The 25,546-nt window shown below is 35.9% G+C and overlaps 1 protein-coding gene across 3 annotated transcripts in view; it reads left to right on the forward strand.

Moving 5' to 3' along the window:
• KIF2A (kinesin family member 2A) overlaps positions 1–25,546 on the forward strand; it is a 53,048-nt gene that overhangs the window by 12,567 nt on the left and 14,935 nt on the right. For all 3 annotated transcript variants that reach the window (XM_027723519.2, XM_039379740.1, XM_027723520.2), the window contains exons 2-15: positions 6,971–7,065; positions 7,672–7,791; positions 8,185–8,239; positions 9,515–9,637; positions 10,163–10,263; positions 12,594–12,689; positions 13,458–13,512; positions 16,529–16,691; positions 19,962–20,052; positions 20,188–20,251; positions 20,658–20,749; positions 20,992–21,134; positions 21,838–22,042; positions 25,223–25,333. In XM_027723519.2, coding sequence (XP_027579320.1) covers positions 6,971–7,065; positions 7,672–7,791; positions 8,185–8,239; positions 9,515–9,637; positions 10,163–10,263; positions 12,594–12,689; positions 13,458–13,512; positions 16,529–16,691; positions 19,962–20,052; positions 20,188–20,251; positions 20,658–20,749; positions 20,992–21,134; positions 21,838–22,042; positions 25,223–25,333 — 1,514 coding nt within the window. The remainder of the gene's footprint in view (positions 1–6,970; positions 7,066–7,671; positions 7,792–8,184; positions 8,240–9,514; positions 9,638–10,162; positions 10,264–12,593; positions 12,690–13,457; positions 13,513–16,528; positions 16,692–19,961; positions 20,053–20,187; positions 20,252–20,657; positions 20,750–20,991; positions 21,135–21,837; positions 22,043–25,222; positions 25,334–25,546) is intronic.

The raw sequence follows: 25,546 nt of genomic DNA on the forward strand, positions 1-25,546 counted from the left end.
TGCCATTTCAGAATTATTGTAATTTGTCAGTGAGTGCTCCTGTGGAATGTGATCTGGAACTTTTCTGGGATATTGCACCTCCTCCCTAACAGTTTTGGAAAAGCAGATACTTCTAAAAGACTGAAACAGGTAGAGTTAGTTCTTGTATAGGTTTGTTTGTACAAGCCATAAAGAAAAGCACAGAGTACTAAATGACCGCAAACACATGCAATCTGTAAAAATATTTGTGTATATTGACAGCCAGGTGCTAGTGCAGCTTTTTGGGTGAATAGCAGAGGCACTACTTAATAACGTAAAAGTGAAATGTATTCAGTTTATTGAAAGTTTAATAGGGAACTTATGGTATGTGTTAGATATGACCAGACAGGTGCTTCCTTCCAAATACCTTTTTCTGTGGGTGAGTTAGTAAGTAAGTAGAGAATTTAAAAATGATAGGATGACTGACTTGGTACAGCTGAGATAACTTACTGGTAAATATCTACATATCAGTGCATCTGTCGGCCATCACGGTGTGACAGTTATGAATTCAGCTGCTTTAGAAACAGGTCTCCTCTCTCTGACGCTGACACCTCCAGAGGCAATATGCAAGTGTAACTTCTGAATGCTACAGTGGTGAGGTGCTATTGAAAACCCCTTGGGAAGGCAGTGGGATGAGTGCCATTGATTTAACTGGCAATTGAAGCTTCTGAAAGCAAAGAAAGGGAAGATGTTTTACGAGGAGCTCATTAATGTAAAATAATGCCCTTTGAAATGTGCTTAAAAGAGTATTAGGTCCCCACCCTTAAAAGAGACTGGACCTACCTTGAAGGGAAGTAAAAACCAAAGTGTTCCATTGAATGGGGAAACCACAAGAAACTTGTTTTGAATATAAAGGGAAATTTTAGAGATCAGCTTGCTAAATGAAACACTAGCAGAAAAAGCCAACAAATCACAGCATGAAAAGATTGAAGATTTGACAATTATTAGAGAAGCAAAAACCCATGGCAGCAACATGGGAATGCAGCTCTTGGTAATTTCAGAAAAGCTACTTCAGTATGGACATCTAACAAGTTCAGCTAGGCTGAGCATGGTGAATTTTAATTTAGTGGTTCAGAGTGGAGGGGCTTAAATGCAAAGGGAGCGAAAAAGTTGCCTGTGTCCTGTTTGCTGTATGGGGGACATTAGGTGTACTGTATTTTCAATCTAAATATCATACACAGTTAGTTCAGTGACATGTCTGTGTGTTGCTTATTTCTTCCCTCCTCTTTCCTTAGTGGACTGTCAGTAAGATCTGTGAACTTGATTTTTCTAAAACACTGGTGTTTGATTGGTACTTGTACATAAATTACATACATATCTCAGCTTGGGATATTTCTGAGTTTGGTAGCTTTCTATGCAGAGGCAAGAGTAGATTAAGTTGGATTTTAATTCAAAGCTGAAATATATAGGCAGAAGTGGGAAACTTGATTTGGGTAATACTGCTTTATGTTATGTTCTCAAAATCCCTGTCTGTTACTTTGTAGAGGTTTACAGAGACGATAAAATGTGTTTGTAACATGCATGTCATATGAAGGTCTTGTGTATTCCTGTGATAATTTAGATAATACAGCAAAACAAGTTGGTAGCAGCTAAGGATCATTCAGAAAAATTAATATTAAAATATGTATTTAATTAGAAGAATATTTTTTAAGAACTCACTTTAGAAATATTGTAGGTATTGTGCATATCTAATGGTTCATTTGATAGTGTGATAACACTGTAACTCTGGTAACAGACAAGACAATAAGGAAGGCTGGAAAACCCAAAATAAATCCCTATGATTAAAACAAAACTGGTGTAACTGTGGTAAATGCAAAGAAAATAAAAGGCTACTTGTTTGTGGATAAATGAAACTTTGAAATAAAATAAAATCAAATACGTTTAGTGTTGTGGAGAAAGTAACATCAGTCAGCAGTAACTGATGGTTTTTCCTTGGGGGATTAGCAGCAGGACTGTCTGTGCAGTGCAGGGAAGACCATGACAAGTGCTGATTGTCTGAATAGGGACATCCCCACAGTTGACGCTGCTGGAGACAGCAAACCTGAAATTCTCTTTTTCTTTCGGATTTTTACGTTAAGGTTTGCTAAAGGCATTATTTGGTGAGTAAAGGATTTTTTTTCCACCTCTCTGAGCTCTTTGAGAGCAGGAAAGTGCTTCCACCATAGTTGCAAGGAATGCAGCCTGTAGCATAGAAGACAATTTTCTGGACCACAGTAATTCTGATGAGTGCTGCTTCTGGATTTGCAGCCTCATGTTTCTCATAAACGGTTTTTTTTAATATGTAACTTGGGGCTTATATTGCTTTTAAAAGCGACTGAAGAAAATTGTACTTTTCACAATTTTAATTTTTGACTATCAAGTGACAGAGGGTGAAGGTCAGTCATGTCCAGGTGTCTCTAGGTGAGGTAACATTCATATTAGTCCCTCATGAACTAGAATAGGAAAATCATGGCTATTTCATGAATGTGTATTATACTGTTTTAAGGGATGAATACCTTCTGTTGCAGTGGTCATCCTCAGCAAGACTAAAGCAGATATGAAGTTTTAGTATATTTTTACATTCACCAACATGTACTGCTGATGCACTTAGGAAAGCTAAGTCTGATAGTCCACTGCCTGAGCTAATAGAACACATTTGTGCTCCTGAAGATGTGGCAAGTACAGGATTTCTTTTACTGAAGGTCTGTTAATGTTGCCATAATCTGGTTCTGCTAAAAATAGTTGCCTGGGTTTGAGCTGACAAGGCTTAAACAACTGTATGATAATCATAATGTAATGCTGCTGGGTAGGGTCCTGCTACTGGTTTTGGGGGTGGAATGAGATGGTCATAGTGGAAATTATGAACCTCTCTTCTCCATAGCCCAATCCAGACCCTGAGTGTAAATTTTTAATTATTATGACTCAAAGGTATTTTTAAGACTTCACAAAACTTTTGCATGTAATGTGTGAATACAGTGCCTTTTGCGGCAGGCAGACTTCAATTATGTGGAAGCTTTATTTCTTGAGTCACTTGAGAGAGCAAAAAGGGGTTTCAGTCACATGTCAGCCAGTGCTGTAGCCCAGTCTGTAACTTGGAAAACACCAACCCATATTTCACACTGGTAACTTATGTTTCTGAGAGGTAGTGGGAAGATGAAAAGGCTGTGATTTTAGTATTGTCGTTGATTGCTGCCTCAAAATTTTGGTAGTTTGGAGAAGTTTTGCAGGCAGAAAATGTTCAGTTTGCTTAGAGGTAAGGATCTATGTACAGCTTGCTATTTGCAATCAGTTGGCACTGCTACCTAGGTTGGGGGTTAGTTAAAATGTTTGATTTTAACTGCCCTGGTAATTTGCTTTTGCTGCTCATCCTGAACATTTTTGTGCACCACTAGCTGCCTTAATAGCTCTTAACAGAAGCGGATATTTATCTGATATGTCAGCAGGTCAAATCAGTATGCTTGCTGCCTTCTGTTTGTCAAATGTTCATCAGAATGACTAGGAAGAAAGCGAAGGAAGAGTTATTTTTCACTTCTGTTGATTAGAGTGAGAATATTGTAATGTATGTGTATTTAAGGTAATTTTAAAGTGTTGGCTTTGCACAGTTCTGTGTTGTATTGCTGTGTTGGCAGCAGTATTTTCTGCATGCTCTAGTTATCAGGAGATAAGCCAGATGTCACATACTGTATGACAGAACATATTTACACAAATATTCTTTTTCAAATAACTTCTCCATTAGTTTTGAGCCCTACAGAATATGCTGAGTTAGAAGTGACCCATCAGGATCATCGAGTCCAACTCCTGGCCCTGCACAGGACACCCAAAGAATCACACCATGTGCCTGAAAGCATTGTCCAAATGCTTCTTGGACTCAGACGGGCTTGGTGCTGCGACCACTTCTCTGGGGATCCCTATAGCAATGGAACAACTTCCCAGAAAAAAAGTTGCTTGTGATGTGAATTCTAATCATGTGAGGAGAGGCACTAGAAATTAATGGAATGCTGAGGGAATAGTTGTTGTATCAGCTTTACTTTTCTTTTGTTTCTGAGGTGTGTATGAAGATGAACTTCCTTGAATCACTGGTTACTTTTTCAGTTTGTCATCATGAATGTTCATTTTTACATGGACATACTTACATGTCACATTTTGTACCAGCTCTAGAAAGTGCACCAGAAATTAGGGACATTGCGTTGAACCACTCTGTGCAGATTGATTTGGCTCTTTTTTTGTAGCTTGGTCTTGCTTTGTATGCTGGACGAGATTTATGCCAGCCTAATTTGTTGCTGGCATTCCTGAATTTCCAGCTGCTGTATTCGGCTGTGTACTAGAAAAATATAATGGAATACTGTTTGCAGAGAGCAAGAAGCAATTGTAAAGATGTAAATGTGCTATCTGGCACTTCCATAACGTGTAAAATTTTAGTAACACAAAGAATTTTTAGGAACAAATTGTGTGAGTACACTGCCAATTTAAACATTGTAGTGAATATTTTCTGTTTAAGCTGAGAATATTTGGAAAATGGACATTTTTTTTTTTTTTGTCAGTGTTGGGGTTTTTCGTAGTTTTTATTCAGTCCTGACTTTGTTGGCCAGGCAACGGGTGAAATCTGTCACAGAGATGGAAGATTTATTGTGATTTTTTTGTTACGACATGCTGGCTTACTGTGCTTTTGAGAGAGTGGGGTATTTTCTGTTCATTCATCAGTCTGTTTTGATCTCTTTTCACTTGTTATGGCAAAAATTAAACCTTTTTTAATTATTAATTGTTCTCTATCAAAAGTAACAGCACAGAAGCAGGTAGTAGGACTTAATGTGATGACTCTGTGACTAATACAGTGTCACAGATTTCAGCTGTGACTAGTAATTTTCTTCAAAATTTATAAAATTTAGTAACACTGAATATTATTGTAATATTGTATAGATTGTGTTTTGGTAAACTTATATTTTTCATATATCATTTTTGTCTTGATTCTGGATTGATAGCTGGGTCAAACCTTAAAACAGCAGCAGCATATTATTCCAATGTAAGCTCGAGTTTCCACTTCCCAGAGTTTGTATGTCCTGGTGGTCTGGTTGCAGCACGCTCCGCAGAAGAGGCAGAAGTGGCATTGCTACAGGAAGACAGCAGCTTCTGTTGCTGCTTTGCTGAAGGACCAGATAACTCATTGAAACAGTTCTACAACAGAGTGTTCTTGCACAAAATTAAGTCCCTAGGGGTTATTAAATGCTGAAATACTAAGGGAGAGGTGTATTGAGGATGGCAAGAACGGTGCTCAGGGAGCACAAATGGAGGGGTTTGGTCAGACAAAGTATGGCTCAGGGAAATAAAAAGTGAATGTCAGAGGACAGGAACCAAGTGAAGCAAAAGGGGAGGCTTTTCTCTTTTAATATTAAAAACTGCTTAACCTTCTTTGGTAGTGGAGCGAATGTTCTGCTTAGGACAAGGAGAAGCATGGAGGTTTTAAATGCATATATGATGTATGTTGCTGTTGAGGTGAGTGCCACAGATGTGAAGGCAGTGGTACCCAGGGCTGCCAGCTGCTCTGTGAGTTCCCTGAGTGCTGTGCTTCGCCTGGATTGCTGTCAATCTCTTCCTCCACACATTGTGTTAGAGTACAGGGAGTTACTCGTACCTTCCATGATGCTTCCCCTTATTCTCTCTTCTTGCTGAATCTTAACTAGATGTGAATGTTTAAGCAGCCTTTGTAATAAAAAAAAATTAATGGAATATATTTGTTACTTCCACTATTAGGTTTGATAATTTGGGATATCACTCTAGGTTTTTCTTTCTGTCCGTCAGTGGGCCCTAGAAGGCTTAAACTGTATAAAAACATTAATCTTTATGTTTTTGGAAAACTGTTAAATTGTGACTGAAGTGGCTAAACCAAAAGTTTGAAACAATCAGCGGAGGAGGAAACTGTGAACACACTGGAGCAGATGTGTATGGACTGTGCTATGTTTCACCCCAAGCAGGTGCCCAGCAGCGGCAGCAGCAACAGTATATGCACGACTGCTCCAGGTCAGTCACTCATGCTTGGAGAGCTGCCCTGGCCTTAGGGGGTGAAATGAGGAATTGCTTCTTCATACTCTACCTCATTAAAGGAGGGTGTGAGAGCAGCCATTGCATTGGACTTGTGTTCTTTAGAAACCTCAGTTCTTGGTACTCTTAGGGCAAAGCATGGATGCGAAATCAATGTGACACCTTGATCCTTTTGTGTCAGTGCATGGCTGTTCTGCTCTTCCAATTGCTTTTCTCTACTGTGCATAGGAAATAGGACGTAAAAAAATGGCAGTGCACTATATATTTTAGAAGAAAAATCCTTATTCCTACTGAAAATTTGCTGGGTTTTTTGTACTTTATGGGGGCTCACTACCTTTGTGTCTTTCACGGGAGAAGTCAAAGCAAAAGCACCTTAACTCAAGCTCAGCAGCCTGTGTAAGTAGCTCTTTCTAAAATAGTAGTTTCCATTATTGTTCCAGGCAGTTTAATTTTAGTTGGACTACCAACTGATTGGATGCCCATAAAAAAGGGATATCAGAATACAATTTCAAAGGGCTTCAGTTCTGTGTTGAGATGTGTAATCTTGAAGCCTAGAAGGGGGACAAACCAGCCTTTGGGGAGTGCACCTCAGAGGACTTTAGCACCTGTGGGAGTCCTGTAGTATTCGACTTTTCTTCTCCAAGGAAAGAGAGTCTTAAGTGGCATGGCTTTCATGTGGTGTTCTGCTTACGTACCACTCAGTTTTCTGTTCATCGCCCTTTGCGCTTGAATGCTGACTGTCCCATTACAACCTCCACTTGTGGATTAGGTCTGAGCCATTTCATAATGTGTGGCCTGGAATCACCTAACTGATCACCTAACTTTTTTCAGCCCTCTTCTTCCTACCTCTTTCTGCATGTCTCAGTGCAGGGATGAAAATAAGTTCTTGAAATTTTTTCCACTAGTCAGTAAATGATCATCTGTGTTTGCTTTCTAGGCCGAATTCACCAAGCTATGGTAACATCCCTAAATGAAGATAATGAAAGTGTAACTGTAGAATGGATTGAAAATGGAGATACTAAAGGGAAAGAAGTAAGCTTAATTATTTAGAGCTTTTCTCTTTTAAAAAATGTGTAATCTACATGAATATTACTTTGAATCTGTGCTGGATACAAAAGTGATACATAAATCTTAATTTCCTTGATTATTCTTTGGTGGTTTTTTGCACGGGAAGTGCTGAGCAAATTCTAGTTTCTCTTGTAGTAAATTTGACTTCCTGAGCTCAGTGTCATAGCTGTTAAGTTGTTCTTTTCATCTGTTGATTTAGAACCAGATTACGAAGACTGACCTTGTTACCCTCTTTTTACAAATAGAAAAATCAAATTTTTAAGAGGAAGAATGACACAGTAATACTAGCTACTTCTGTTTTAGTCTAATCACTTTACAAAATTACAACTATGTATTGGTCATTTTTAATTTGTCCCTTTTCTGACTGATATGTTTTCAAATAATACAAAGACCAAAGCTTAGTCTGTTTTTAGCAAACAAAAAACAAGATAATTCAGATCTTAGAATTAAAAAATTGTGGGCTAAACCCACTAAATATATTTACTGTTTATTGTCAAATATAACAGGAGAAATAGAGAGGGTTTATTATGTTTTAAGTCTAATAGACATGTTTTATGTTCTTTTACACAGATTGATTTAGAGAGCATATTTTCACTTAACCCAGATCTTGCACCTGATGAAGATATTGAACCTGGTCCAGAGACACTACCACCACCTGCTGCATCATCCAAAGTAAACAAAGTCGTGAAGGTTCGTAATATCTATGTAACATGTTCATGATAGCCATACAGTAATTCTATATATGATGTCATGCTGAAATTTTTAACTTCTGTTTCTGTTGTGCTATTTGATAGCAGTGTTCCTTTCTTTTTCTTATGGTGAATAGGGATTTCTAAAATTTTTTAAGAACAGGTTTGGCAAAGGGGCAGTTGGAAACTAATATTTATGTAAATATATCCCAATGAAAAATATAGAAAAAGTTTTGGAGATTGTTTTGAAACCGTACATATGGTTCAATCAATCTTCACCCCTTCACTTTTCAGGGAGGGATTTGGCAGCAATCACATCTATATTGCTCATGTCATGTTATTTTCCTTAACTGGAAAAAGTCAGATCAAATAAGAGAGATTTCTTTCTTTATAGACTCGACGAACTGTGTTCCCTTCTAAGAATGACCCTCCTACCAGAGATAATAGAGGTAAATGTTATCACTTACCATTTCAAGGAAATAAAAAATATGGGAACATTTTAACCTCCTGTTCATCTAGTATTCTGTAATAGTTTTACATTTATCATTTGGTATGTGTGCTTGTGACGTGTAAAAGACGTGGTACATAATTCCTGGAATTATTTCTCTGTATGTCTAGGAGTTCATACTATACAAATAACATTTATATACAAGTTTAAGCAATACAGCATTATGAAAGTTAAGCCGAATGAACTGAAGGTGCAAAAATTTGAAGATAATTAATTATGCAACAGTAAATGAGGTGTGGACTTTTCATGTGAGGACTAAGCATCCTCAGCTTATTTGAATGTTTCAATGCACTCTAAGTAGTGCCCTTAAAATTCTTATACTTTCAATTTTTTTACTTGGTTTTGTAGCAGCCTTTGTGTGAACAGTCATTCAAAGAATACTTAGACCCTACAGGTTTTTTTCTCGCTCTACAATTAATAGCGAAAAATCACTTTTGTACTCTTCTGGCAGAGTCTGTTAGAGGTGTGTAAAGGAAGTGGGCCAGCTGAAGCAGAGCTGCTTGAAGCAACTATTTATAAAACAATTTAAAGCATTCAGCTGTATCAAAGACGCTTGCATGCTCATCACTCCCACTGCATTCGCTGGGAGCAGACATCACAGCATCTTCAGAAACTGGCATCTTTAGCACATTTAGAATGAAGTTTACACATATTGAATATATCTGTATCCCTTCTGGTATAGAGTCAAAAGGGTTTGTTTCTTCCACTTGCAGGTTGAGCTGCACTTTGCTGGCTTTTATTTCTATTGCTTTGCTCCTCCAGATATCGTAGGCTCAGTGGGGTTGGACCATTTTGTAACATCTAGAGAATGTGAAACAGTGGGGCTTTTTTTCTTACTAGTTTTTGTGCGTATAATCACAATATAAATGAAATTGCAACACTTTAAGCTTCAGGGCTGCATATCTCCCAGTACTCTCTTTATTGTGTGCAGATAGTAAGTTGTACTAATTCTGCAGTATTAAAAAATATACATGTGCAGCATTGGTACTTAATAATTATGTTGTGTTGGTGTATAGTGATAGGATAAAAAAATCTACATACCAGATGTCTTTATTAATAGACTTTCTATGAGTGTGGCTCCTCCTAACCCCAGTAAATTGTTGTGTCTGGAAAGGGGCCACATTTTATCTCATCATAACAAAGCATTTCAGAAGCGGGTGGAACTGTTACTGTTGCTCTTCCATGTCCAGATGAGCTTAGTGCTTTTTCTTTGCAGTGGTTGGTTCTGCACGTGCGCGACCTACTCAGCTTCCCGAGCAGTCTTCCTCCTCTCAACAGAATGGTACTGTTTCAGATATATCTCCAGTTCAAGCTGCAAAAAAGGAATTTGGACCCCCTTGTATGTAAACCGTGTATCAAGGACTCATTCATTCTGGGCATTAAATATACATTTTCTTGGATTATGTTGTTGTCCATAAATGATAAATGGTCTATATGCTCAGTTGTTGGTGAGCTTCCTTGAGAAGCTTTTTCAGAGAGCTGTGGCTAAACACGTTCATTTTTGTCATAATTGCACTACTATTTGGAATTTGTTTTTTCTTTGTCTTCTTTTGACCATGGTGGTGTTGTTTTGCCTTTTTTTTTTTTTGTTTGATTTGTCTGGGCTTTCTTTTGATTCAAACCAAGAGATCACACGTGTCTGTCCAAATATTTTTTGAGGGTCATTGTCCATATATTTTTGATTGTGTAATTATTTTCCATTCCCATGTCTTTTTTCTAACAAATTTTATGAATTTTAGAAGCTAAAATGCCGCAATTATTCTTTATTAATAGTGATTTACTTGAAAATATAGTTGTAATTATCGATAAATTAATGTAATTGAAATGTACACTGTAAATACTAAATTCATACTTTTTCTTTAAGCACGTAGAAAATCTAACTGTGTAAAAGAGGTTGAAAAATTGCAAGAGAAGCGTGAAAAAAGAAGGTTGCAGCAGCAGGAACTTAGAGAAAAAAGGGCTCAGGTTAGTACTTTTAGCTCAGATAGGAAACATATGTCAGCAAGAGAAGTTTACAAAATCGTTATGCTTTTTTCAGTCTTTAATAATTTTTATGAACTGTGATAATCTTGAAATATAATGTTGTCATCCTGTATACAAGTTTTATAAATATTTTGGTGTTTGGTAGCATTACTCTCATAACTACTACTTTAGATAGCTTTCCCCCTTTTTTCTTCCTACAGAAATAATTACTTTCAATCACTGTCTTGCTGCATGTTCTTCAAAGAGTGACTACTGATGGTAGCTATTTCTTAGGGAAAATGTATTGTTGAAAATAATCAACCTTTTGACTTTTAGAAAGGTCTGTTATTCTACAGGAGGTAATCCAACATTATGATAAATTGTTCTTTATGATCTTTGATGCTTTATAGATCTATTTGAGGCTCAAGTATGAACAGTGACTTTTCCTAAACTTTCTTTAAACTAGTCTATGCTTTTACAATTTCATCATGCGAGCAGCTTGGCAGCAAGTTGTTAAAAACTTGCTGAAAGAAATGAAGTTGCTAATCCTTTGACAAAAATCTCGTAATATTAAATGACTTTCTGTCACAGTGGTGTAAAAGCTTTAGCAAAACTAGAAGCGTTATCTTGTTGGCAGCCCTGTGCATATGTGTTAGTCTCTAAAGAGATATTACCAATCCACTGCTGATGTAAGAGTTACTACCACCAAGTAAATAATTCAAACGGTTTACTTTTCGTGGTTTAATGATGTTTCCAAGTTGACCTAAAATCACCTATGTTAAATTTGTCTTCTCTATTTTATGTCCATTTACGCAAATACAAAACATTACTATGTCTTTGTGTGTGAGGAACAACCATTTTGGGCTTTATATATTAAAATACTTTGAGGTGATGTTACTTCTGAAATTTTCTTTTTATTGCTTCTATTTGCGTCTGAGTCTTAAACTTCGGTTTGAGGAAGTTGTTGTGAAATGCAGCAGTAATTGACCAAGCACTGACTTCTAATGTGCAAGACCTTTAAACAGGGCTTGCAGAATATTAGGCAAATGCTTTTTCCACAATAAACAATACTTCTTTCTGAATGTTGAAAGGAAACATTTCAGTAGGAATACATTTTGCGAGGATTTATTGTCAGCAGTTTTTAGTTCACTGTAGTCAGAGTGGATGACATCAAAGTACATTCAGCTTCTGATTACCAGGACACAGTTTTGTCTTAGGTGAGGACTGGCTGTGTCACAGGTGCAAAGAATGAGCTGGCTCCCTTTCAGCTTAGTAACTCCTATGCACTGCTTTCTGAAAGTGCCTGCACTATATCCCCAAACAGCTGATCCAGAAGGAGTTTTATATCACGTGGGGGTAGCCATCAAAAACTTAGTAAGGTCTGAGCACAGACCTGGCTATGTATGGCATGAGCAGCATGTCTCAAAGTGGTGTAAAACAGGTAGTTGCGGGGAGAAGTGACAGGAAGATTGTTTAATCAGTTCTGCAGAGAACCAGCTCATCTCACAGTAGGCTGAGGCTTAGCAAGGCTTGGTGGTGCTCCTTGCATGGGCTCTTAATGTGTCCATTCATTCTGGTACTGATGGCTCCAAGTTTAAGAAAGGGAGGTCTGAGCCTGTGTCATGGGTCAGCTGTCCTGGCTGTGTTGGCCTCCTTGCTGGTGGGGTGGGGTGAGGGACAGAAAAGGCCTTTGCTGTGTAAGCACTGCTCAGCAATAGGTAAAACATCTGAGTATTATCAACCTTGTTTCGAGCACAAATCCAAAACAGAGCTGCATACCACATTCTTCTATGGAGAAAATGAACTCTATCCTGGCCAGAATCAGCACAGCCTGAATGTAGCCTACTGTGTATTCTTGGGATTGCATCTGTCTTTTGGGGGGTTTGGGACCATTAGAAGTGTTTTTAATGCATCCGAATAGGAATTAACACAGGACCAGTACTAGGACCAAGCTCCTTTAACGGACTTGGATCCAGCAGGGTTGTATTTAGAGCAGTTGGGTTGCCTGCACTGTCTTCTGTGATGTGTGTTCTACCTGTGTAGTGGAATGTATATGTGCATCTGTCAAAGCGTTTTCTATTGCATGCCAACCAAAAATGTGAAATAGGAAGCATCTAATTCCTTTGCTTTATGGTCAGTAAATTAGCTACACCAGAATGGAAAAAGGCATTAAACGTGCATTAAATTTGCTAGAGACATTTCTGGTGTTTTGGACAAAATATATTGTTTCATTTAATGTGTATTTTTCTTATAGATAAATATAGAAGATACTGAACTTAGTCCATTTTAGAAAACAGAGTATAGTAGAAATTCTGTTCCTTACTTTTCCCTAGGATGTTGATGCTACAAACCCAAATTATGAAATTATGTGTATGATAAGAGATTTCAGGGGAAGCTTGGATTATAGACCACTGACAACTGCAGATCCTGTAAGTACACCAGAAACATGGAAATATTTTACCCTTCTGTGGCTTTGCTGTGTTTTTGTTTGGTTTTTTTATTTATACTTCTGTCTGTAAATTTGAAAAATAGGTATTTTAATATATAATAGTATTCAATGTAACGTGGGTTTATTTTTCAGTAATTTGATGATATTACAAATAATAGGCTGAGAGTTCTAGGTTACTAAATTATTGTTAATTATGTTAGTTAAGTATCTTTTTGCTATTAAATAATGCCAATATGTACTAAGTAGTCAGTCAGCCTTTGTATTGTAAATTTTTCTGGGATGCTAGAAAATGTGCACACAAAACCATTAAACTTCTCTGAAAAGCCCTGTTTAGCATAAAGATAAATATTTGATCTTTGAAGGTGATCTTTGGTTTGCAGAGAAATCAGAGGAGCAGAATCCTTAAATGATGAAGATTGTCAGATGTCTGTGGAAATCAGAGATTGTGACATTTTCTGTCAATAGCATATATACCCCGCTAAAGCTAGATTCACTTGCAATAGTCCAAGATGTATCTGGTACTCTGTAGGGTTAGATCACTGTCTGCAGGGAGTTTTATTAATGCATAGTTCTTCTTTTTGGGTTCTTGGCTATTGTGCAGACACAAGGGGCTTTTACATGTTCAGGTGACTCACTGTCTTGGAAATTTCTCTTTGTTTAAATGATTGGTTAATTAATTCAAGAATAGAAGTAAAATATCTTAAAAATGGAATAGTAGTATAGTTCACTGAAAAAGTTTCCTTTGCAGATCGATGAGCACAGGATTTGTGTTTGTGTACGAAAACGACCACTCAATAAAAAAGGTATGATTACTGAAGATTCTGCTGACTTATTTATCTGAAAAGCTGCTTCTGATAGTGATATTATTTGTGTTAAAGAGCTCTAGAAATACTGATCAAAGGCGAAACTGTTATACTAGACAGTATGGGTGATAAACCTAGGAAATTCATGGAGGTGTCATAACCTGGATAGAGATGGGAAGAAAAATAGTTTGACTACCACAATTTTATGGATTGGGAGCTGAGGCACAGAGAGACTTCAGTTTTTTTCCAGGGACATCTAGAATGTATTTAGTTGATCTGGAAATTAGTTCTACTGTAATTTTTTCTGTATTCTTACAACTTGTTAGGATCATTGTTATTTTAATGTATCCTTCAAGTGATCTGAGTAGAGAGTTACACAGTGAAAACTTTCATACATGTTTTTGTACATGTATTTTTATACTTTCAAGTGGTCTTGAATCAGACATCAAGAGAACTATTCAAATACTGGTGTCTTATGAATGGTAGGTGCCCAAACATGTCCCAGACATCCTCACAAGGCTAGTGAATTACAGACAACAGGAGACTTGTATATCCTGTACCTGCTGCTCAGGGCTGGGCAAACATACCTTAGAGCATATCAAATACCACTAAAGAAAAGCTATTAGGTACTAAAATAACTCCCTAGTGGCCATTTTTTTGGTGCGTAATGAGTAGTACAACTATTTTTCTTACTGCTTGCTTATCATACTGGAGTCTGTGTTCCAAAAAAAACCCAATAATCTACTCAGGTTTCAACTCCAGTTAAATCTCAGTCTTCCTAGGAAGTTCTTTACTGTCAGTGGGAATTAAAGAACTCAAATGCTTCTGAATTGCAGCCTGTTGGAATCCAGTGCTGAAAGATGTTTCTTTCCTTCTCTGTCTCTCATATTCTGTTTAGCTGAAGGACTCAAAAGAGCATCACTCTGATGCTGAAACAACATGGGATGCATTTACTATTTTTGTACTGTCAGAACTATGAAAAAAATGGGAGAATTGTTTTTCCTTTCTCATACATAAGTTGATACTCATATATAGTTAGGTTTTGTCTTACTTTTACCCTTCACATTGCTGCTTCTATTTTTTTTTCCATTTTTACTTTTACTTTTTTCTTGTACATTTGGGACAAATGTCACCTTCTACCTGTGCTAAAGGTACAAAGGGGTACAGTAAATGAGAACAAGTTGTCTTTAGATATGAGTTGGGATACAGAAGTAGGATTTGATTTTGGGATAGTTGCATTTCTTAGGTATTAGTGATTTGGAGCTATTAAAAAAGTAGATCAGAGGTGTTTGTAGAGAATGTCTAAGTGAAAATGAGGTTGGCATGAAAGCCATTTTGCATTTTTAAGAATAAACTCTGGTAAAAAATGTGTTAATTAAATAATCAATATGCAGAGGATGATAATCTAGTACTCACATGATACAATATTCTGAAAACACTTCATAAGAAACAGGATTTCTCATAGAATTGTAGAAAAGTGTGAAATAAGTAAAGATACTAGACTGTAACCTTATGAATAGAAAAAATAAAATAATTTGTTTTGTGAACTCACACAGAATTATCACCAAAAACTTTAGGTGTTCTCAGCACCAATTGTTCTGTGGATTGACTTTTCAGGAAGTAGGTGTTCAGAGTGACATTTCAAGATTTTATATCAGTGACATATATTTATAATTGCAAAATGTATGGTGGGTTTCAGAGACACTATTTCTAATTTTCATCAACAAGGAATACAGGTTCTCATACCAAATAGCTGGAAGCAGGTAACTGTCTTATTCCAAACAATTGTTTAAGAAAAATCATCTTTTGACTGGTTAAACTATAAAGTTTTTGCTGCAAAGAATTGTCCATCATACATTTTTTTCATCACTGTTCCTTATTTTTCTCTTTTGTGATTGCTGCAGAATAATTGCATTTTACTTTATTGAAATGCAGTTGAAAAATTGTTTGTACAGTGACTGGAATGGATGTTTCTGTTGGTGTGTAATGTAATGCAATGGTAACCATTTTACTGTTTGATTAGGATGTTAACCCATGAAAGGGTTTCTATCTGATTGTATAAAGTCACATCAAATTCTTGAACTGCATGCCTTAAGAAATATTACATAGAAATGCAAATAGGACACATTATTGAATCCTGATGGTACACACAAATATTCTTTATTTTTGTGCACATTGTGGATCACTAAGTTCTCTGTTTTGCTGACTCATACAACAATTAGCATTAAATTGTAGTGCTGTATAGTAATTATAACCTGGGATGTCACTGTTGAAGTCACAGTGATAGGATCATTAGCATTTACAGCTTTTTCTGCTTACAAGGTAATTTTTAGAAAGGATTTTAATTTTAGAGAAATTATATATCAAATGTGTGTGCTGTAGGTTCCAGAATGCACAAATTGTTTGTGCGTTCTGGACACAAACTGTCTGTGAGGAATGAAAGCAAAATTTTTCTTTTTGAAAGCTATGAACATATGACTGTAAGTTTCAAGATTTAGAGAAATTATAAAGATAATATTTTAAAGTAAAACAGATCATAAGGGTATTAATTTCTTTGTGTTTCCAAGTTTGACCATCTGAGCAGTATAGGACTTTCGGCATCTAGTTTCTCCACTGGGAATGTAATTGTAAAAAGTCAAAGAGTATGGCAGTAAGCTGTAAAAGAGTATAAAATCTCTGAGGAAAAAGATCTCAAATCCATTAAAAGTGTTATAGAATACACAACAAGCTACAATGATAATGCCGTAATTAACAATATAGTTTTTCTAATCAGTGTTGTACAACTTCTTTTTCATTTCTAGCAACTGGTAGACTAGATATAGACTAGATGATGACTAGACTTCCAGAATGAAATCTCTTACTTAGCAGATAACTATCAGGGCATCAGAAGCCCAAATCCATTGCAGTGTTGCTTCTTGGAGGAGCTGTGTTATCTGAGATAGGAGTGTAAACAATGGAAAAATGTAAAAAATAATGACGTGTTGTTAGTTAAATATATATTTCACTTATTTTATAGAAACTTTAATGAAAGACCTTGATGTAATAACAATTCCTAGTAAAGATGTTGTGATGGTACATGAACCAAAACAAAAGGTGGATTTAACAAGGTACCTAGAAAACCAAACTTTTCGTTTTGATTATGCCTTTGATGACACGGCTCCTAATGAAATGGTTTACAGGTATGTGTATATGCTTTTTTTTGTGTGAATCTTTTTTCTCATGTTTTTTCCATGTTAATAATTGTTGCACTTACCTTGGTCATAGACTTTATTCTTATTCTCTGTGTTACCAGAGCGTTATATTGCTACTTCCATTATTTTGCCTGTTTACTTTTGTTTTAACTCTTTATCCCTAATTCTTCACCTGCAATGTCATCTCCACCTCTGTTGACCTCATTCCCGCTCCTATTCCTCCTCCGAGCCCTGCTGGTTTCCAGGCTCTGGAAGTATTACCTTCCTCCTCAGCTGCTGATTACTTGAGCCATGAAATGAGCTCTCCGTTTGCCTCAGAGTTGTTGTCTTATGATTAGTATGTGTGCAGCACCTGAGGAACCTGAGTCACAGCTTTCAGTCTTCAGGAAACCTCGAAGAAAAGGACAGCCCTAGCACCAAAGAGTTTGCAGTTTGAATATAGGATAATTAAGATATGCAAAGAAAATCAGTAGAGGGTGGGGAAAGAGTACAAAGAAAGTGAGAGAGTTTGTATTGGTGTATTGCCTGATACCTGAGCTAGCTTGCCTGCTGGAAGCAATCTGGCTTATGTAACATGGAAATGTGTAAGTTACCTTGCTCAAAATGCCAAATCTTTCTGATTTAAAGAACAATGCCAACAAAGACATGCATCCCCTTTCCAGTCCAAGGTAGTTGAATCTCTGTTTTTTTCTTTACTCTTCTGTTTCACTTCCACTGCTGATACAGAATAATTTGCCTTGTACAAGTCCCTAAATGGAGTAGATACAGTAGCAGGCAATGTTAGACACCACAACAGGTCATAATCTTGGTACAAAGTCTAAATACTGTGAAGCATTTTGCAGGGAATATTAATATTAAAAAGGAATTTGGTGAAGATATTTTTCCTTGTGCTTAGAAAGTGCTTCCCATAGCCTTAAAGAGTATTGACAGATGAATGTCTTAATTCTTGTTTTTAATCCACAACTAGGAAGTGAAAATTAGGATCATGACCTGGTTGACAGTGTTATCCTGTCAGTGGATAACAGAAAATTCATAATAAAAGAATTCTTAAAAAGCTGTGAAAATAAAAACTTCTCTCTTATGCTTGATATAATTAGAGAAGGATGGTGAAAGGAAAATCTCATAGTCTGTTAGTTTACACTAACAAAAGACTTCTAAACAGCAAAGCTGTGTCCTTGGAGATTTCTGTCTCTGCTGGCTGAGTACTGGTAGCATCTTTCCTTTCCTTGGTGCTGAAGAGCTGTGGAAGAGCCAGCTGGCTGGTGATGTGTGAAATAATTCTCCTCCTTGACAATCCATTCTTATAATCTCCCTCCTTGCTGTTCGTTATCTGTATGAACAAAGTGTTTAAATGTGAGGGGTGGTTTCGGTATACAATGTTGTTGTATTTTTGTACTGAATTTTCTCCAGACAGTTTTTATTAGTTATGTAATACATTAATGGCAATAGAGGAAAATATTTTAAGATTATTTTATTCATATTGAAACAGTAAATCTTTAATCTTTCTCCTTCTCCCTCATATGGCACAATAATGACCATTACTTGAAGGGCAATCTGCTTCAAGGTCTCCTCTAATAACAGAAGTAAGAGCAAGATAGGTATCATCATCTGCTCTCACCAGAACTTCAGAGTCACAGTGAGGAAAATAACATTGTGTGAAGTTGTGCCAGTTCTCTCCAATATGCTAAAATTACTCTATGTCTATACTGAGAACATGTTCTCCAGTTTGAGAACATTGTTATTATTATTACCACCATTATTACAATTTCCACCATTATTACTATTATTACTTTGCTTAATTTGTATTTTAAGTATTTTTTAATCCACACACTGCAACACTGAGTTGCAAGTTTTTGTTAATATTAGAAAATACCAGTTTGAATGTTTTAAAGGAGAAACACTTTACATTTCTGGAAGAACAAGATTGCAAGTAAAAGTTCTAGTAAAATTAAAATTGGACTGTTTTGACATAGTAGAATTTGGAGGTTTATGATGCTTTGTAAAAACTTTTCTAAATATGTTTGTGTTTTGCCTTACTTTAAAACAGATATAATTAAGTCCCTTTTTTTATAAATAAGGAAAATGAATAATTTCAAACTCAATCAAACAGAAGTAATGGAGTATGCGTCTAAGGCGGATAGGCTTTTTGGAATTTTTTACTTTACATATAAAGACAGCAAATGTCAAAATATGGGAATATCCTCTTGATAACACAGGAGGTAAATATTTAGAAGAAGCAAAAACAAAAGACTAAGGCTGATCAGGAATCATCTGGTATATTCTTGATGAAAATTCATGATTCTGTTAGACATAGATTTTTTGCATAACCCTTTTTTACTGAATGGCTCAGTCTTGTCCATATTATTTTTGTAAGTGATCTTGTGTTTGAAAGCAGAATGAAAAAAGGATGTAACACCTCCTTGTTTCTGTAATCCATTTTTCCTTTTTCAGTCACTTTTAGGTAATTTACATGTAAACAACCGGAAAAAGTTTAGAGAGAGAGACTGTTGCAGAGAGACTCTTATCTCCGTTTGTAACCCTCCATTACTTTACTCTTTGCTTTTGGAATTTTTAATGCAATAATGGTGATAAGCAGCTGAAGTAGGAACAATAACTCCATTTTTCTTAAAGTAAAACTTAATTCTCTAAAATAAGAAATAATAATTCAGATAATATTTTTGACACAGCAAAAAGTACCTCAGGAATTACTAGATTTTTTTCATTCAACTTGGCTATCCATTTTCATGAGCCTTTTCTTGATGTATGCATGTTCTCAAAATACTAAGGTGTGCAATGTTGTGACCACTTGTCTTTCAAATTTAATCTTGGAAGTTGATTTGGGGAGAAAAAAACCCCCTTCAGCTGAATTTTAGTATTGACAAAATTCATATCTGCTGCACTGTCCTATTTCAATGTCTTCTTATTCTGTCATCTTTAGGGAGTGCAAGACTCCATGAAGTAAATTGTGGTGCGTTGGATCATTAAACCAGGGAACTCTTTTTCCTTGGGGTTTAAAGGATGATAATATTCTCGTGATATAAATGAGAAAGACCTTGTAGCTTTTCATTGTTTGGGAAATTTTAATGCCTTAGAGCTGGTAGTCTTTTAGTTCAGAAATTAATGTATAAATGTCCTTTGACTTTTCAAACTACACGACCAATTTCTGTCACTTCTGGTCTTAATGTTTTTATTATCCTTTTGGTAGTGGCATCTTAAAGTACTCCAGTTTGTTAAGTACTGTTGTGTTTTGTGTTTAAGGTTTACTGCTCGACCTTTAGTGGAGACCATATTTGAAAGGGGAATGGCCACTTGTTTTGCATATGGACAAACAGGCAGTGGAAAAACCCATGTAAGTATTTCTTCTCCCTGTCAACAATACAGTTCTTTTTACATATGGCAAACTTAGTTGAGTTCTAATAAGTAAGAAATATGTAAGTTACAGTTCTGTGATTTTTATGTGCTTTTTTATTTATTTTTAATTTAGACTATGGGTGGTGACTTTGCGGGAAAGAACCAAGATTGTTCTAAAGGCATATATGCACTTGCAGGTAAGACTTTATTGATCAGTTGACTTTTGGCAGATTAGTTGGGATCAATACATTTTCTGCTCCCTGTCATACAAACATAACAGTTTACATATTTTGCATTACAGTGGAGCTTTGGTAACATCAAAGGTATTTCCTAGATGTGGAGCCTTTATGCAGTAGTGTAAATATAGACTGCTTCAAAAAATGCAATAACAGAGGATTTAAGTTTATAATTTTGGGGTCTTCTGCATCTTCCAGTGTAATGTGGTAGTTTAAACTGCATTGTTTTAGACCTAGTTACTGACCCTTTCTGTTATTCTTGCAAAATATGAGAGATGCTGTTAAATAGACCGTTACGCATGAATGAGTGTTCACTAAAAAAAAATAGATGACAAGATTTCTTTTTGTTCTGGAAATGTATTCACAGCTCGTGATGTCTTTTTAATGCTAAAGAAGCCAAACTATAAGAAGTTAGAACTTCAAGTATATGCAACATTTTTTGAGATCTACAGTGGTAAGGTAAGTACCTGGTCTTTCTCGAAGGAAGGAAGAATTTCTTATTCACAAACAAGATTTTGAGCTTGTCACATAAAATATTTTTTTTCCTCTTTGTACTATCAGCTATATTTAAAATAGTTCTTTACATTTCCCTTGCAATTATGTTTTTCCATGGAATAATTCGTGTATTTTGATGCAGAATTTGAAACAGTAATGTCTTTTAAAGCTCCTCTTTAACTGTTCTGTTTTCCCCCTTCTGTAAGGTTTTTGACTTGTTGAACAGGAAGACAAAATTAAGAGTGTTAGAAGATGGTAAACAACAAGTCCAGGTGGTGGGATTGCAGGAGCGGGAAGTCAAATGTGTTGAAGATGTTCTTAAGCTTATTGAAGTAGGCAACAGCTGCAGGTATCTTTGATATCTTACACCAGTTTTTCGCTGTACATTAAAAAATCAGAACAAGATTTTTTTGGGATCTCTTCATAGTGATGCCTACAAGTAAGGAATCTATCTACCTTTTAAATAAAGATATTTAGAGTTTCTCTGTCTCCTAAAAAGAAAAAACTGCTTTTTCGATGGAATGTGAATTGTATGCATTATGTAAGCAGCTTACTGACTTAAATTCACATGATTTAAAATCTGGAGTGCTGCCAGGTTCTTCATCTGTAAAAGGCCTTGATGCGTTCTGGCAGAGGTTAAGTGCGATATTTTTTCTTTTTTTTTTAAGACTTGAGCTTCATTGTTTTTAAAATTAGCCTTGTGCATGGACTACTGCATGATCAGATAGAAGTGCCGTCAGCATTTTATGTCTAAGCTTTTTGATAATCTGAAATATTTGAAGATCTGATTAGTCTTGCTTTTAAAAGGGAGGTAAAATGCTACTAATCTTCCATTTCTGATTGAAGAGATGAAAAAAAAGATATAATTGCACTATGTATATCCAATTATTAGTGTTCTATCTCTAGTGTTCACAGGAGTGTTAAACATGCTACCAACATGTAGGAAAACACAGGAATCTGCCCTGAGAAAACTAGCATTGTGAGATTAGTGTTTAACCTGTGTGGTCCTTTGCCTATTCATATGTCCTTCTCTTTTCTTCCCTCGTTTAAAGGACATCTGGCCAGACATCTGCAAATGCACACTCATCTCGAAGCCATGCAGTATTTCAGATTATTCTCAGAAGGAAAGGAAAATTGCATGGTAAATTTTCTCTGATTGATTTGGCTGGCAATGAAAGAGGAGCAGATACTTCCAGTGCAGACAGACAGACCCGACTGGAAGGTGCAGAAATTAACAAGAGCCTTTTAGCACTCAAGGTAACTTACATGTTTCCATTGCCTTTGAGTAAGTGGAAGCCTACATATAATAGCAATAACTATTAAAATTAATGGTTTCGCAGGCTTCACTTGTCTACATTTTCTACTGATTTGACAGGTAAAATAATATATTGTTTTTTCCTCTAAATGCCTGAAGGAACACTTCATAATTCCCAAGTAGAAACAGTGCAGAAACATTGGCCTACCAAATTGCATCTAGTTTTTGTAAACAAAAAAAAAAAAACCAACAAAAACCCAACCAAAAAACCCATCTTGAACAGAAAGTCCCTAGTAGTTGAGTTTTCAGACATGTCTGATATATATTTAAAATGGGAAAGCAAGTGACTTACTTTGGTACTCAGGATATGAAATACTAATTGGAAATATGCTTACTGATCTGAGTATTTATTTCTTTTTTTTTTTTTTTTTTTTTAATAAAAAATAAAATTACATTGACAACATATTTATTTACTGCTGTTAATATATTCACTAGAGCAAAACAACAGCAACGTGTCCAGACAGAACTAACAAATGCATTAAAATAAGCCTTGGAAGTTGAAATCCACAGCAAATTGTCTGATACTGTCACTACAGATTTTCATACATCAATCCAGGATGCATCAACAGAGCTATGAAATACCATGCACCAGCACTGTGGTTTTATCTAAAAAAACTGAATCCCTAAATTACTGTGCTTACTTTTTTATTCCCATTATATATTTAGGAGAAGACTGGTATCTAACTATAGAGATCTCACAAAACACCACAAAATTTTGATATATAGTATGTCATTACAAAACTGTGTGGCGTGTTGAAAAATTGGAAGCAGCGGTTCCAAAAGTGTAGCCTATTCTGATTTAGCATCAAACTAAACAATGCAGGGAACATGTTGGTGTTACTGTTCTTTCAAATGTAATTGAATGAAGCTGTTTTGTTTTGTTGTGTTTTGGTTTTTGTTGTTTTTGGCAGGGGGTATTGTTTTTTTTTCAGTTTACTTCTTGATTTTGTGCTGGCTAGTGCTCAGACAACATATTTTGTTAGTTTTCCTACAAGTTGTCTTTTTAATTGTAGCAAAAGGTTCTGCTGCTGCTGTACTAGTGATTTTGATCAAAATTAGGTGAGGAAGAGGAAATAAAAATAAATTGGGGTTTTGCAGAGATCTAAAAGGTGGTATAAGACGATAGAAGTTTTTCAATTTTATGTTAGTTTTCCATTTTCCATCTCTCCCCAAAAACATTACTCAGCTTTTTCTACTTGTATTCAGGACCCATGAAGTTATTGTCAAGTTGAAATTAAACTAGTATGTTCTGAGAAGTGGTCTTTGATGCTAATCCAGTGATGTTTGTATCTGGGTATCAGTCCTGTCTTAACCTGTTCAGATTTTTAGTATGGGAAGTTGTCTGTGTAATATCTCTACATGGAAGTAATGTTGTAATTTTGTTACCTAGTTTTCTGAGCTGTCATGAAAAGCAAAAAGCAGTTAAAAGCTCCATTAATTTAGAAGCTGGAGGTGTCCTTCTGTAATCTTTTACTAATAAGGAGATAGCCTGATTCTATCAGAAGTAAGCAAACTAAAAATCATTGTAGTAAATTAAAATATCTTAATTAAACTTGTTGATTGCCATATCAGTAATTCAACATACGCATTTGTGACTTTTTACTTTGCAATGTCACTTGTTGAAAATCTGTTGCTCCTCTTCCTGTCTTACAAGCTTTTACCTTTATGCAAGTTTAATATTAATGTATAAATTAAAAATATTCAAGGAATGCATTGCCTTGCTTACCTGTAAGTACTGAGTCCTATTTTAGCACTTGTATGTGAAATTCGCATGCAACAAGCTTCAGACTTTCTGTTTATCTGAGCTGTGTCCATTCTGAATTGTAAAATTCAGCTGGTCAGTTTTTTCAATAATCACTTTAGTTAAAGCCAGTTTGCCCTTGTGTTTGTTTCATCCTGTATAATGGAACTTTTATTCCAAGCCCATTTTTAATTCTGTTTTATGCTGTTTCACAGCTGCCATGCTTTCTCAGATTATCATCCAACAGTTTCTAGCCTGGCTTTTGGAAGAAGCTGTTTCTAGGAAATTTCAAAAGGCCACAAGGATATATCTTCAGCTGAAGGATTAGTTGAACTTCTGTAGAACTATTCATGTAACACAAAAGCCATTCCATCTGTTAGTGCAGCTAAAAGCAAAGCTCTAATTTAAAAAGCAGTTGAAGTATGGCTGGTTATAGAAGTTCTGTGTGTACATGTGTTAAAAGTGCACCAAGGAAACTTTGCGTCTGAAGAGGTGTCTGTAGGCAAAGTGTTAAGGCAAAGGCACAATCTGAATTAATGGTCAAAATATGATGACAAAACCACAAAAATTTAAAATGAAACTTTCTTTGCCTAGGAAGTAGCTTATGATGTTAGAGCACTGAGTGGATAGAAGTGATGTTTAGAGTAATGCTATCTTGGTTTGCACTGTTGTGCTTAGTTGCTGCTGTAACTTCTATAGTAATTTCATAATATTTACATCTGTAGAGTATTGTTCACTGGAACCCAACCAATTGCAAATATTAGTGTAGCTCCATGCCCCTGCAAATGAAAGAGGAGACCTTATCTCTGGTTTTTTCACTTAAATAGTATTTTAAAACAGAGAATGACTTAACATTTTTGAGCGTCTTCCAGTGTTGAGTACCTCAGTAAAAAGCCATGCATACTAGGTTTATGGCCTGTGGAAGCTTTCAGAGTTTGCTTTCTTCTGAGCTCTAAAGAAAGTCAGTGGTCAATTCAGAATCAAAGCTACTGCTTTTAATTGGTATAGTGAACACATGTCCCTGTCCTTGCTGCTGGCAGATGATGTAGGTCATTCAGGCTTTTGTAGCTGATAATCAGGAATAATTGTTAGCCTGAACATTTAACATCAACAGTGTTTTGTTTTGTTGTTGGATACAATAGATGTAAACATTTTGGATGACACTCAGTTTTTAAGCTTCTAAGTCCTTTTTGAGTTCCTTCCTCCCTGCTGAGCTTAAAGAGAGCTGGAAGCCTCTTTAATTACTGAATCCAAGCTTTAATGGTAAATTTTAATGATATTTTGTGGGAGAGCAACAAAATAAACATGTATTTTCTGATTCTGAATTACATTTTTGTTATATTTGCTTAACACATATTAAAGAACCTCTTTGTTGTTTCAGGAGTGCATTAGAGCCTTAGGCCGAAATAAACCTCATACACCCTTCAGAGCAAGTAAACTTACTCAGGTGCTAAGAGATTCATTCATTGGAGAAAACTCACGTACCTGTATGGTAAGTTGGTTTGGTTAACTTTTCTAACAATAGCAAAGAGAAAAGGCACTGTGAATTTAGGCTTTTATGTTTAAAATTGGTCGCTTGCTACTAGCAGTGTGTTGGACTTAAATTTCTCCACTAACTGACACTGTATGTGGAGGGGGACTTCAACAGAGACATTTCTGAATGGTTGAGATTGAACATTAGGAGAAATTTCTTCGTCAAAGGAGT

Source organism: Pipra filicauda, unplaced genomic scaffold, assembly GCF_003945595.2.
Source record: "Pipra filicauda isolate LSUMZ 115617 unplaced genomic scaffold, ASM394559v2 scaffold174_size2080704_pilon, whole genome shotgun sequence".
NCBI classification, from domain to species: domain Eukaryota; kingdom Metazoa; phylum Chordata; class Aves; order Passeriformes; family Pipridae; genus Pipra; species Pipra filicauda.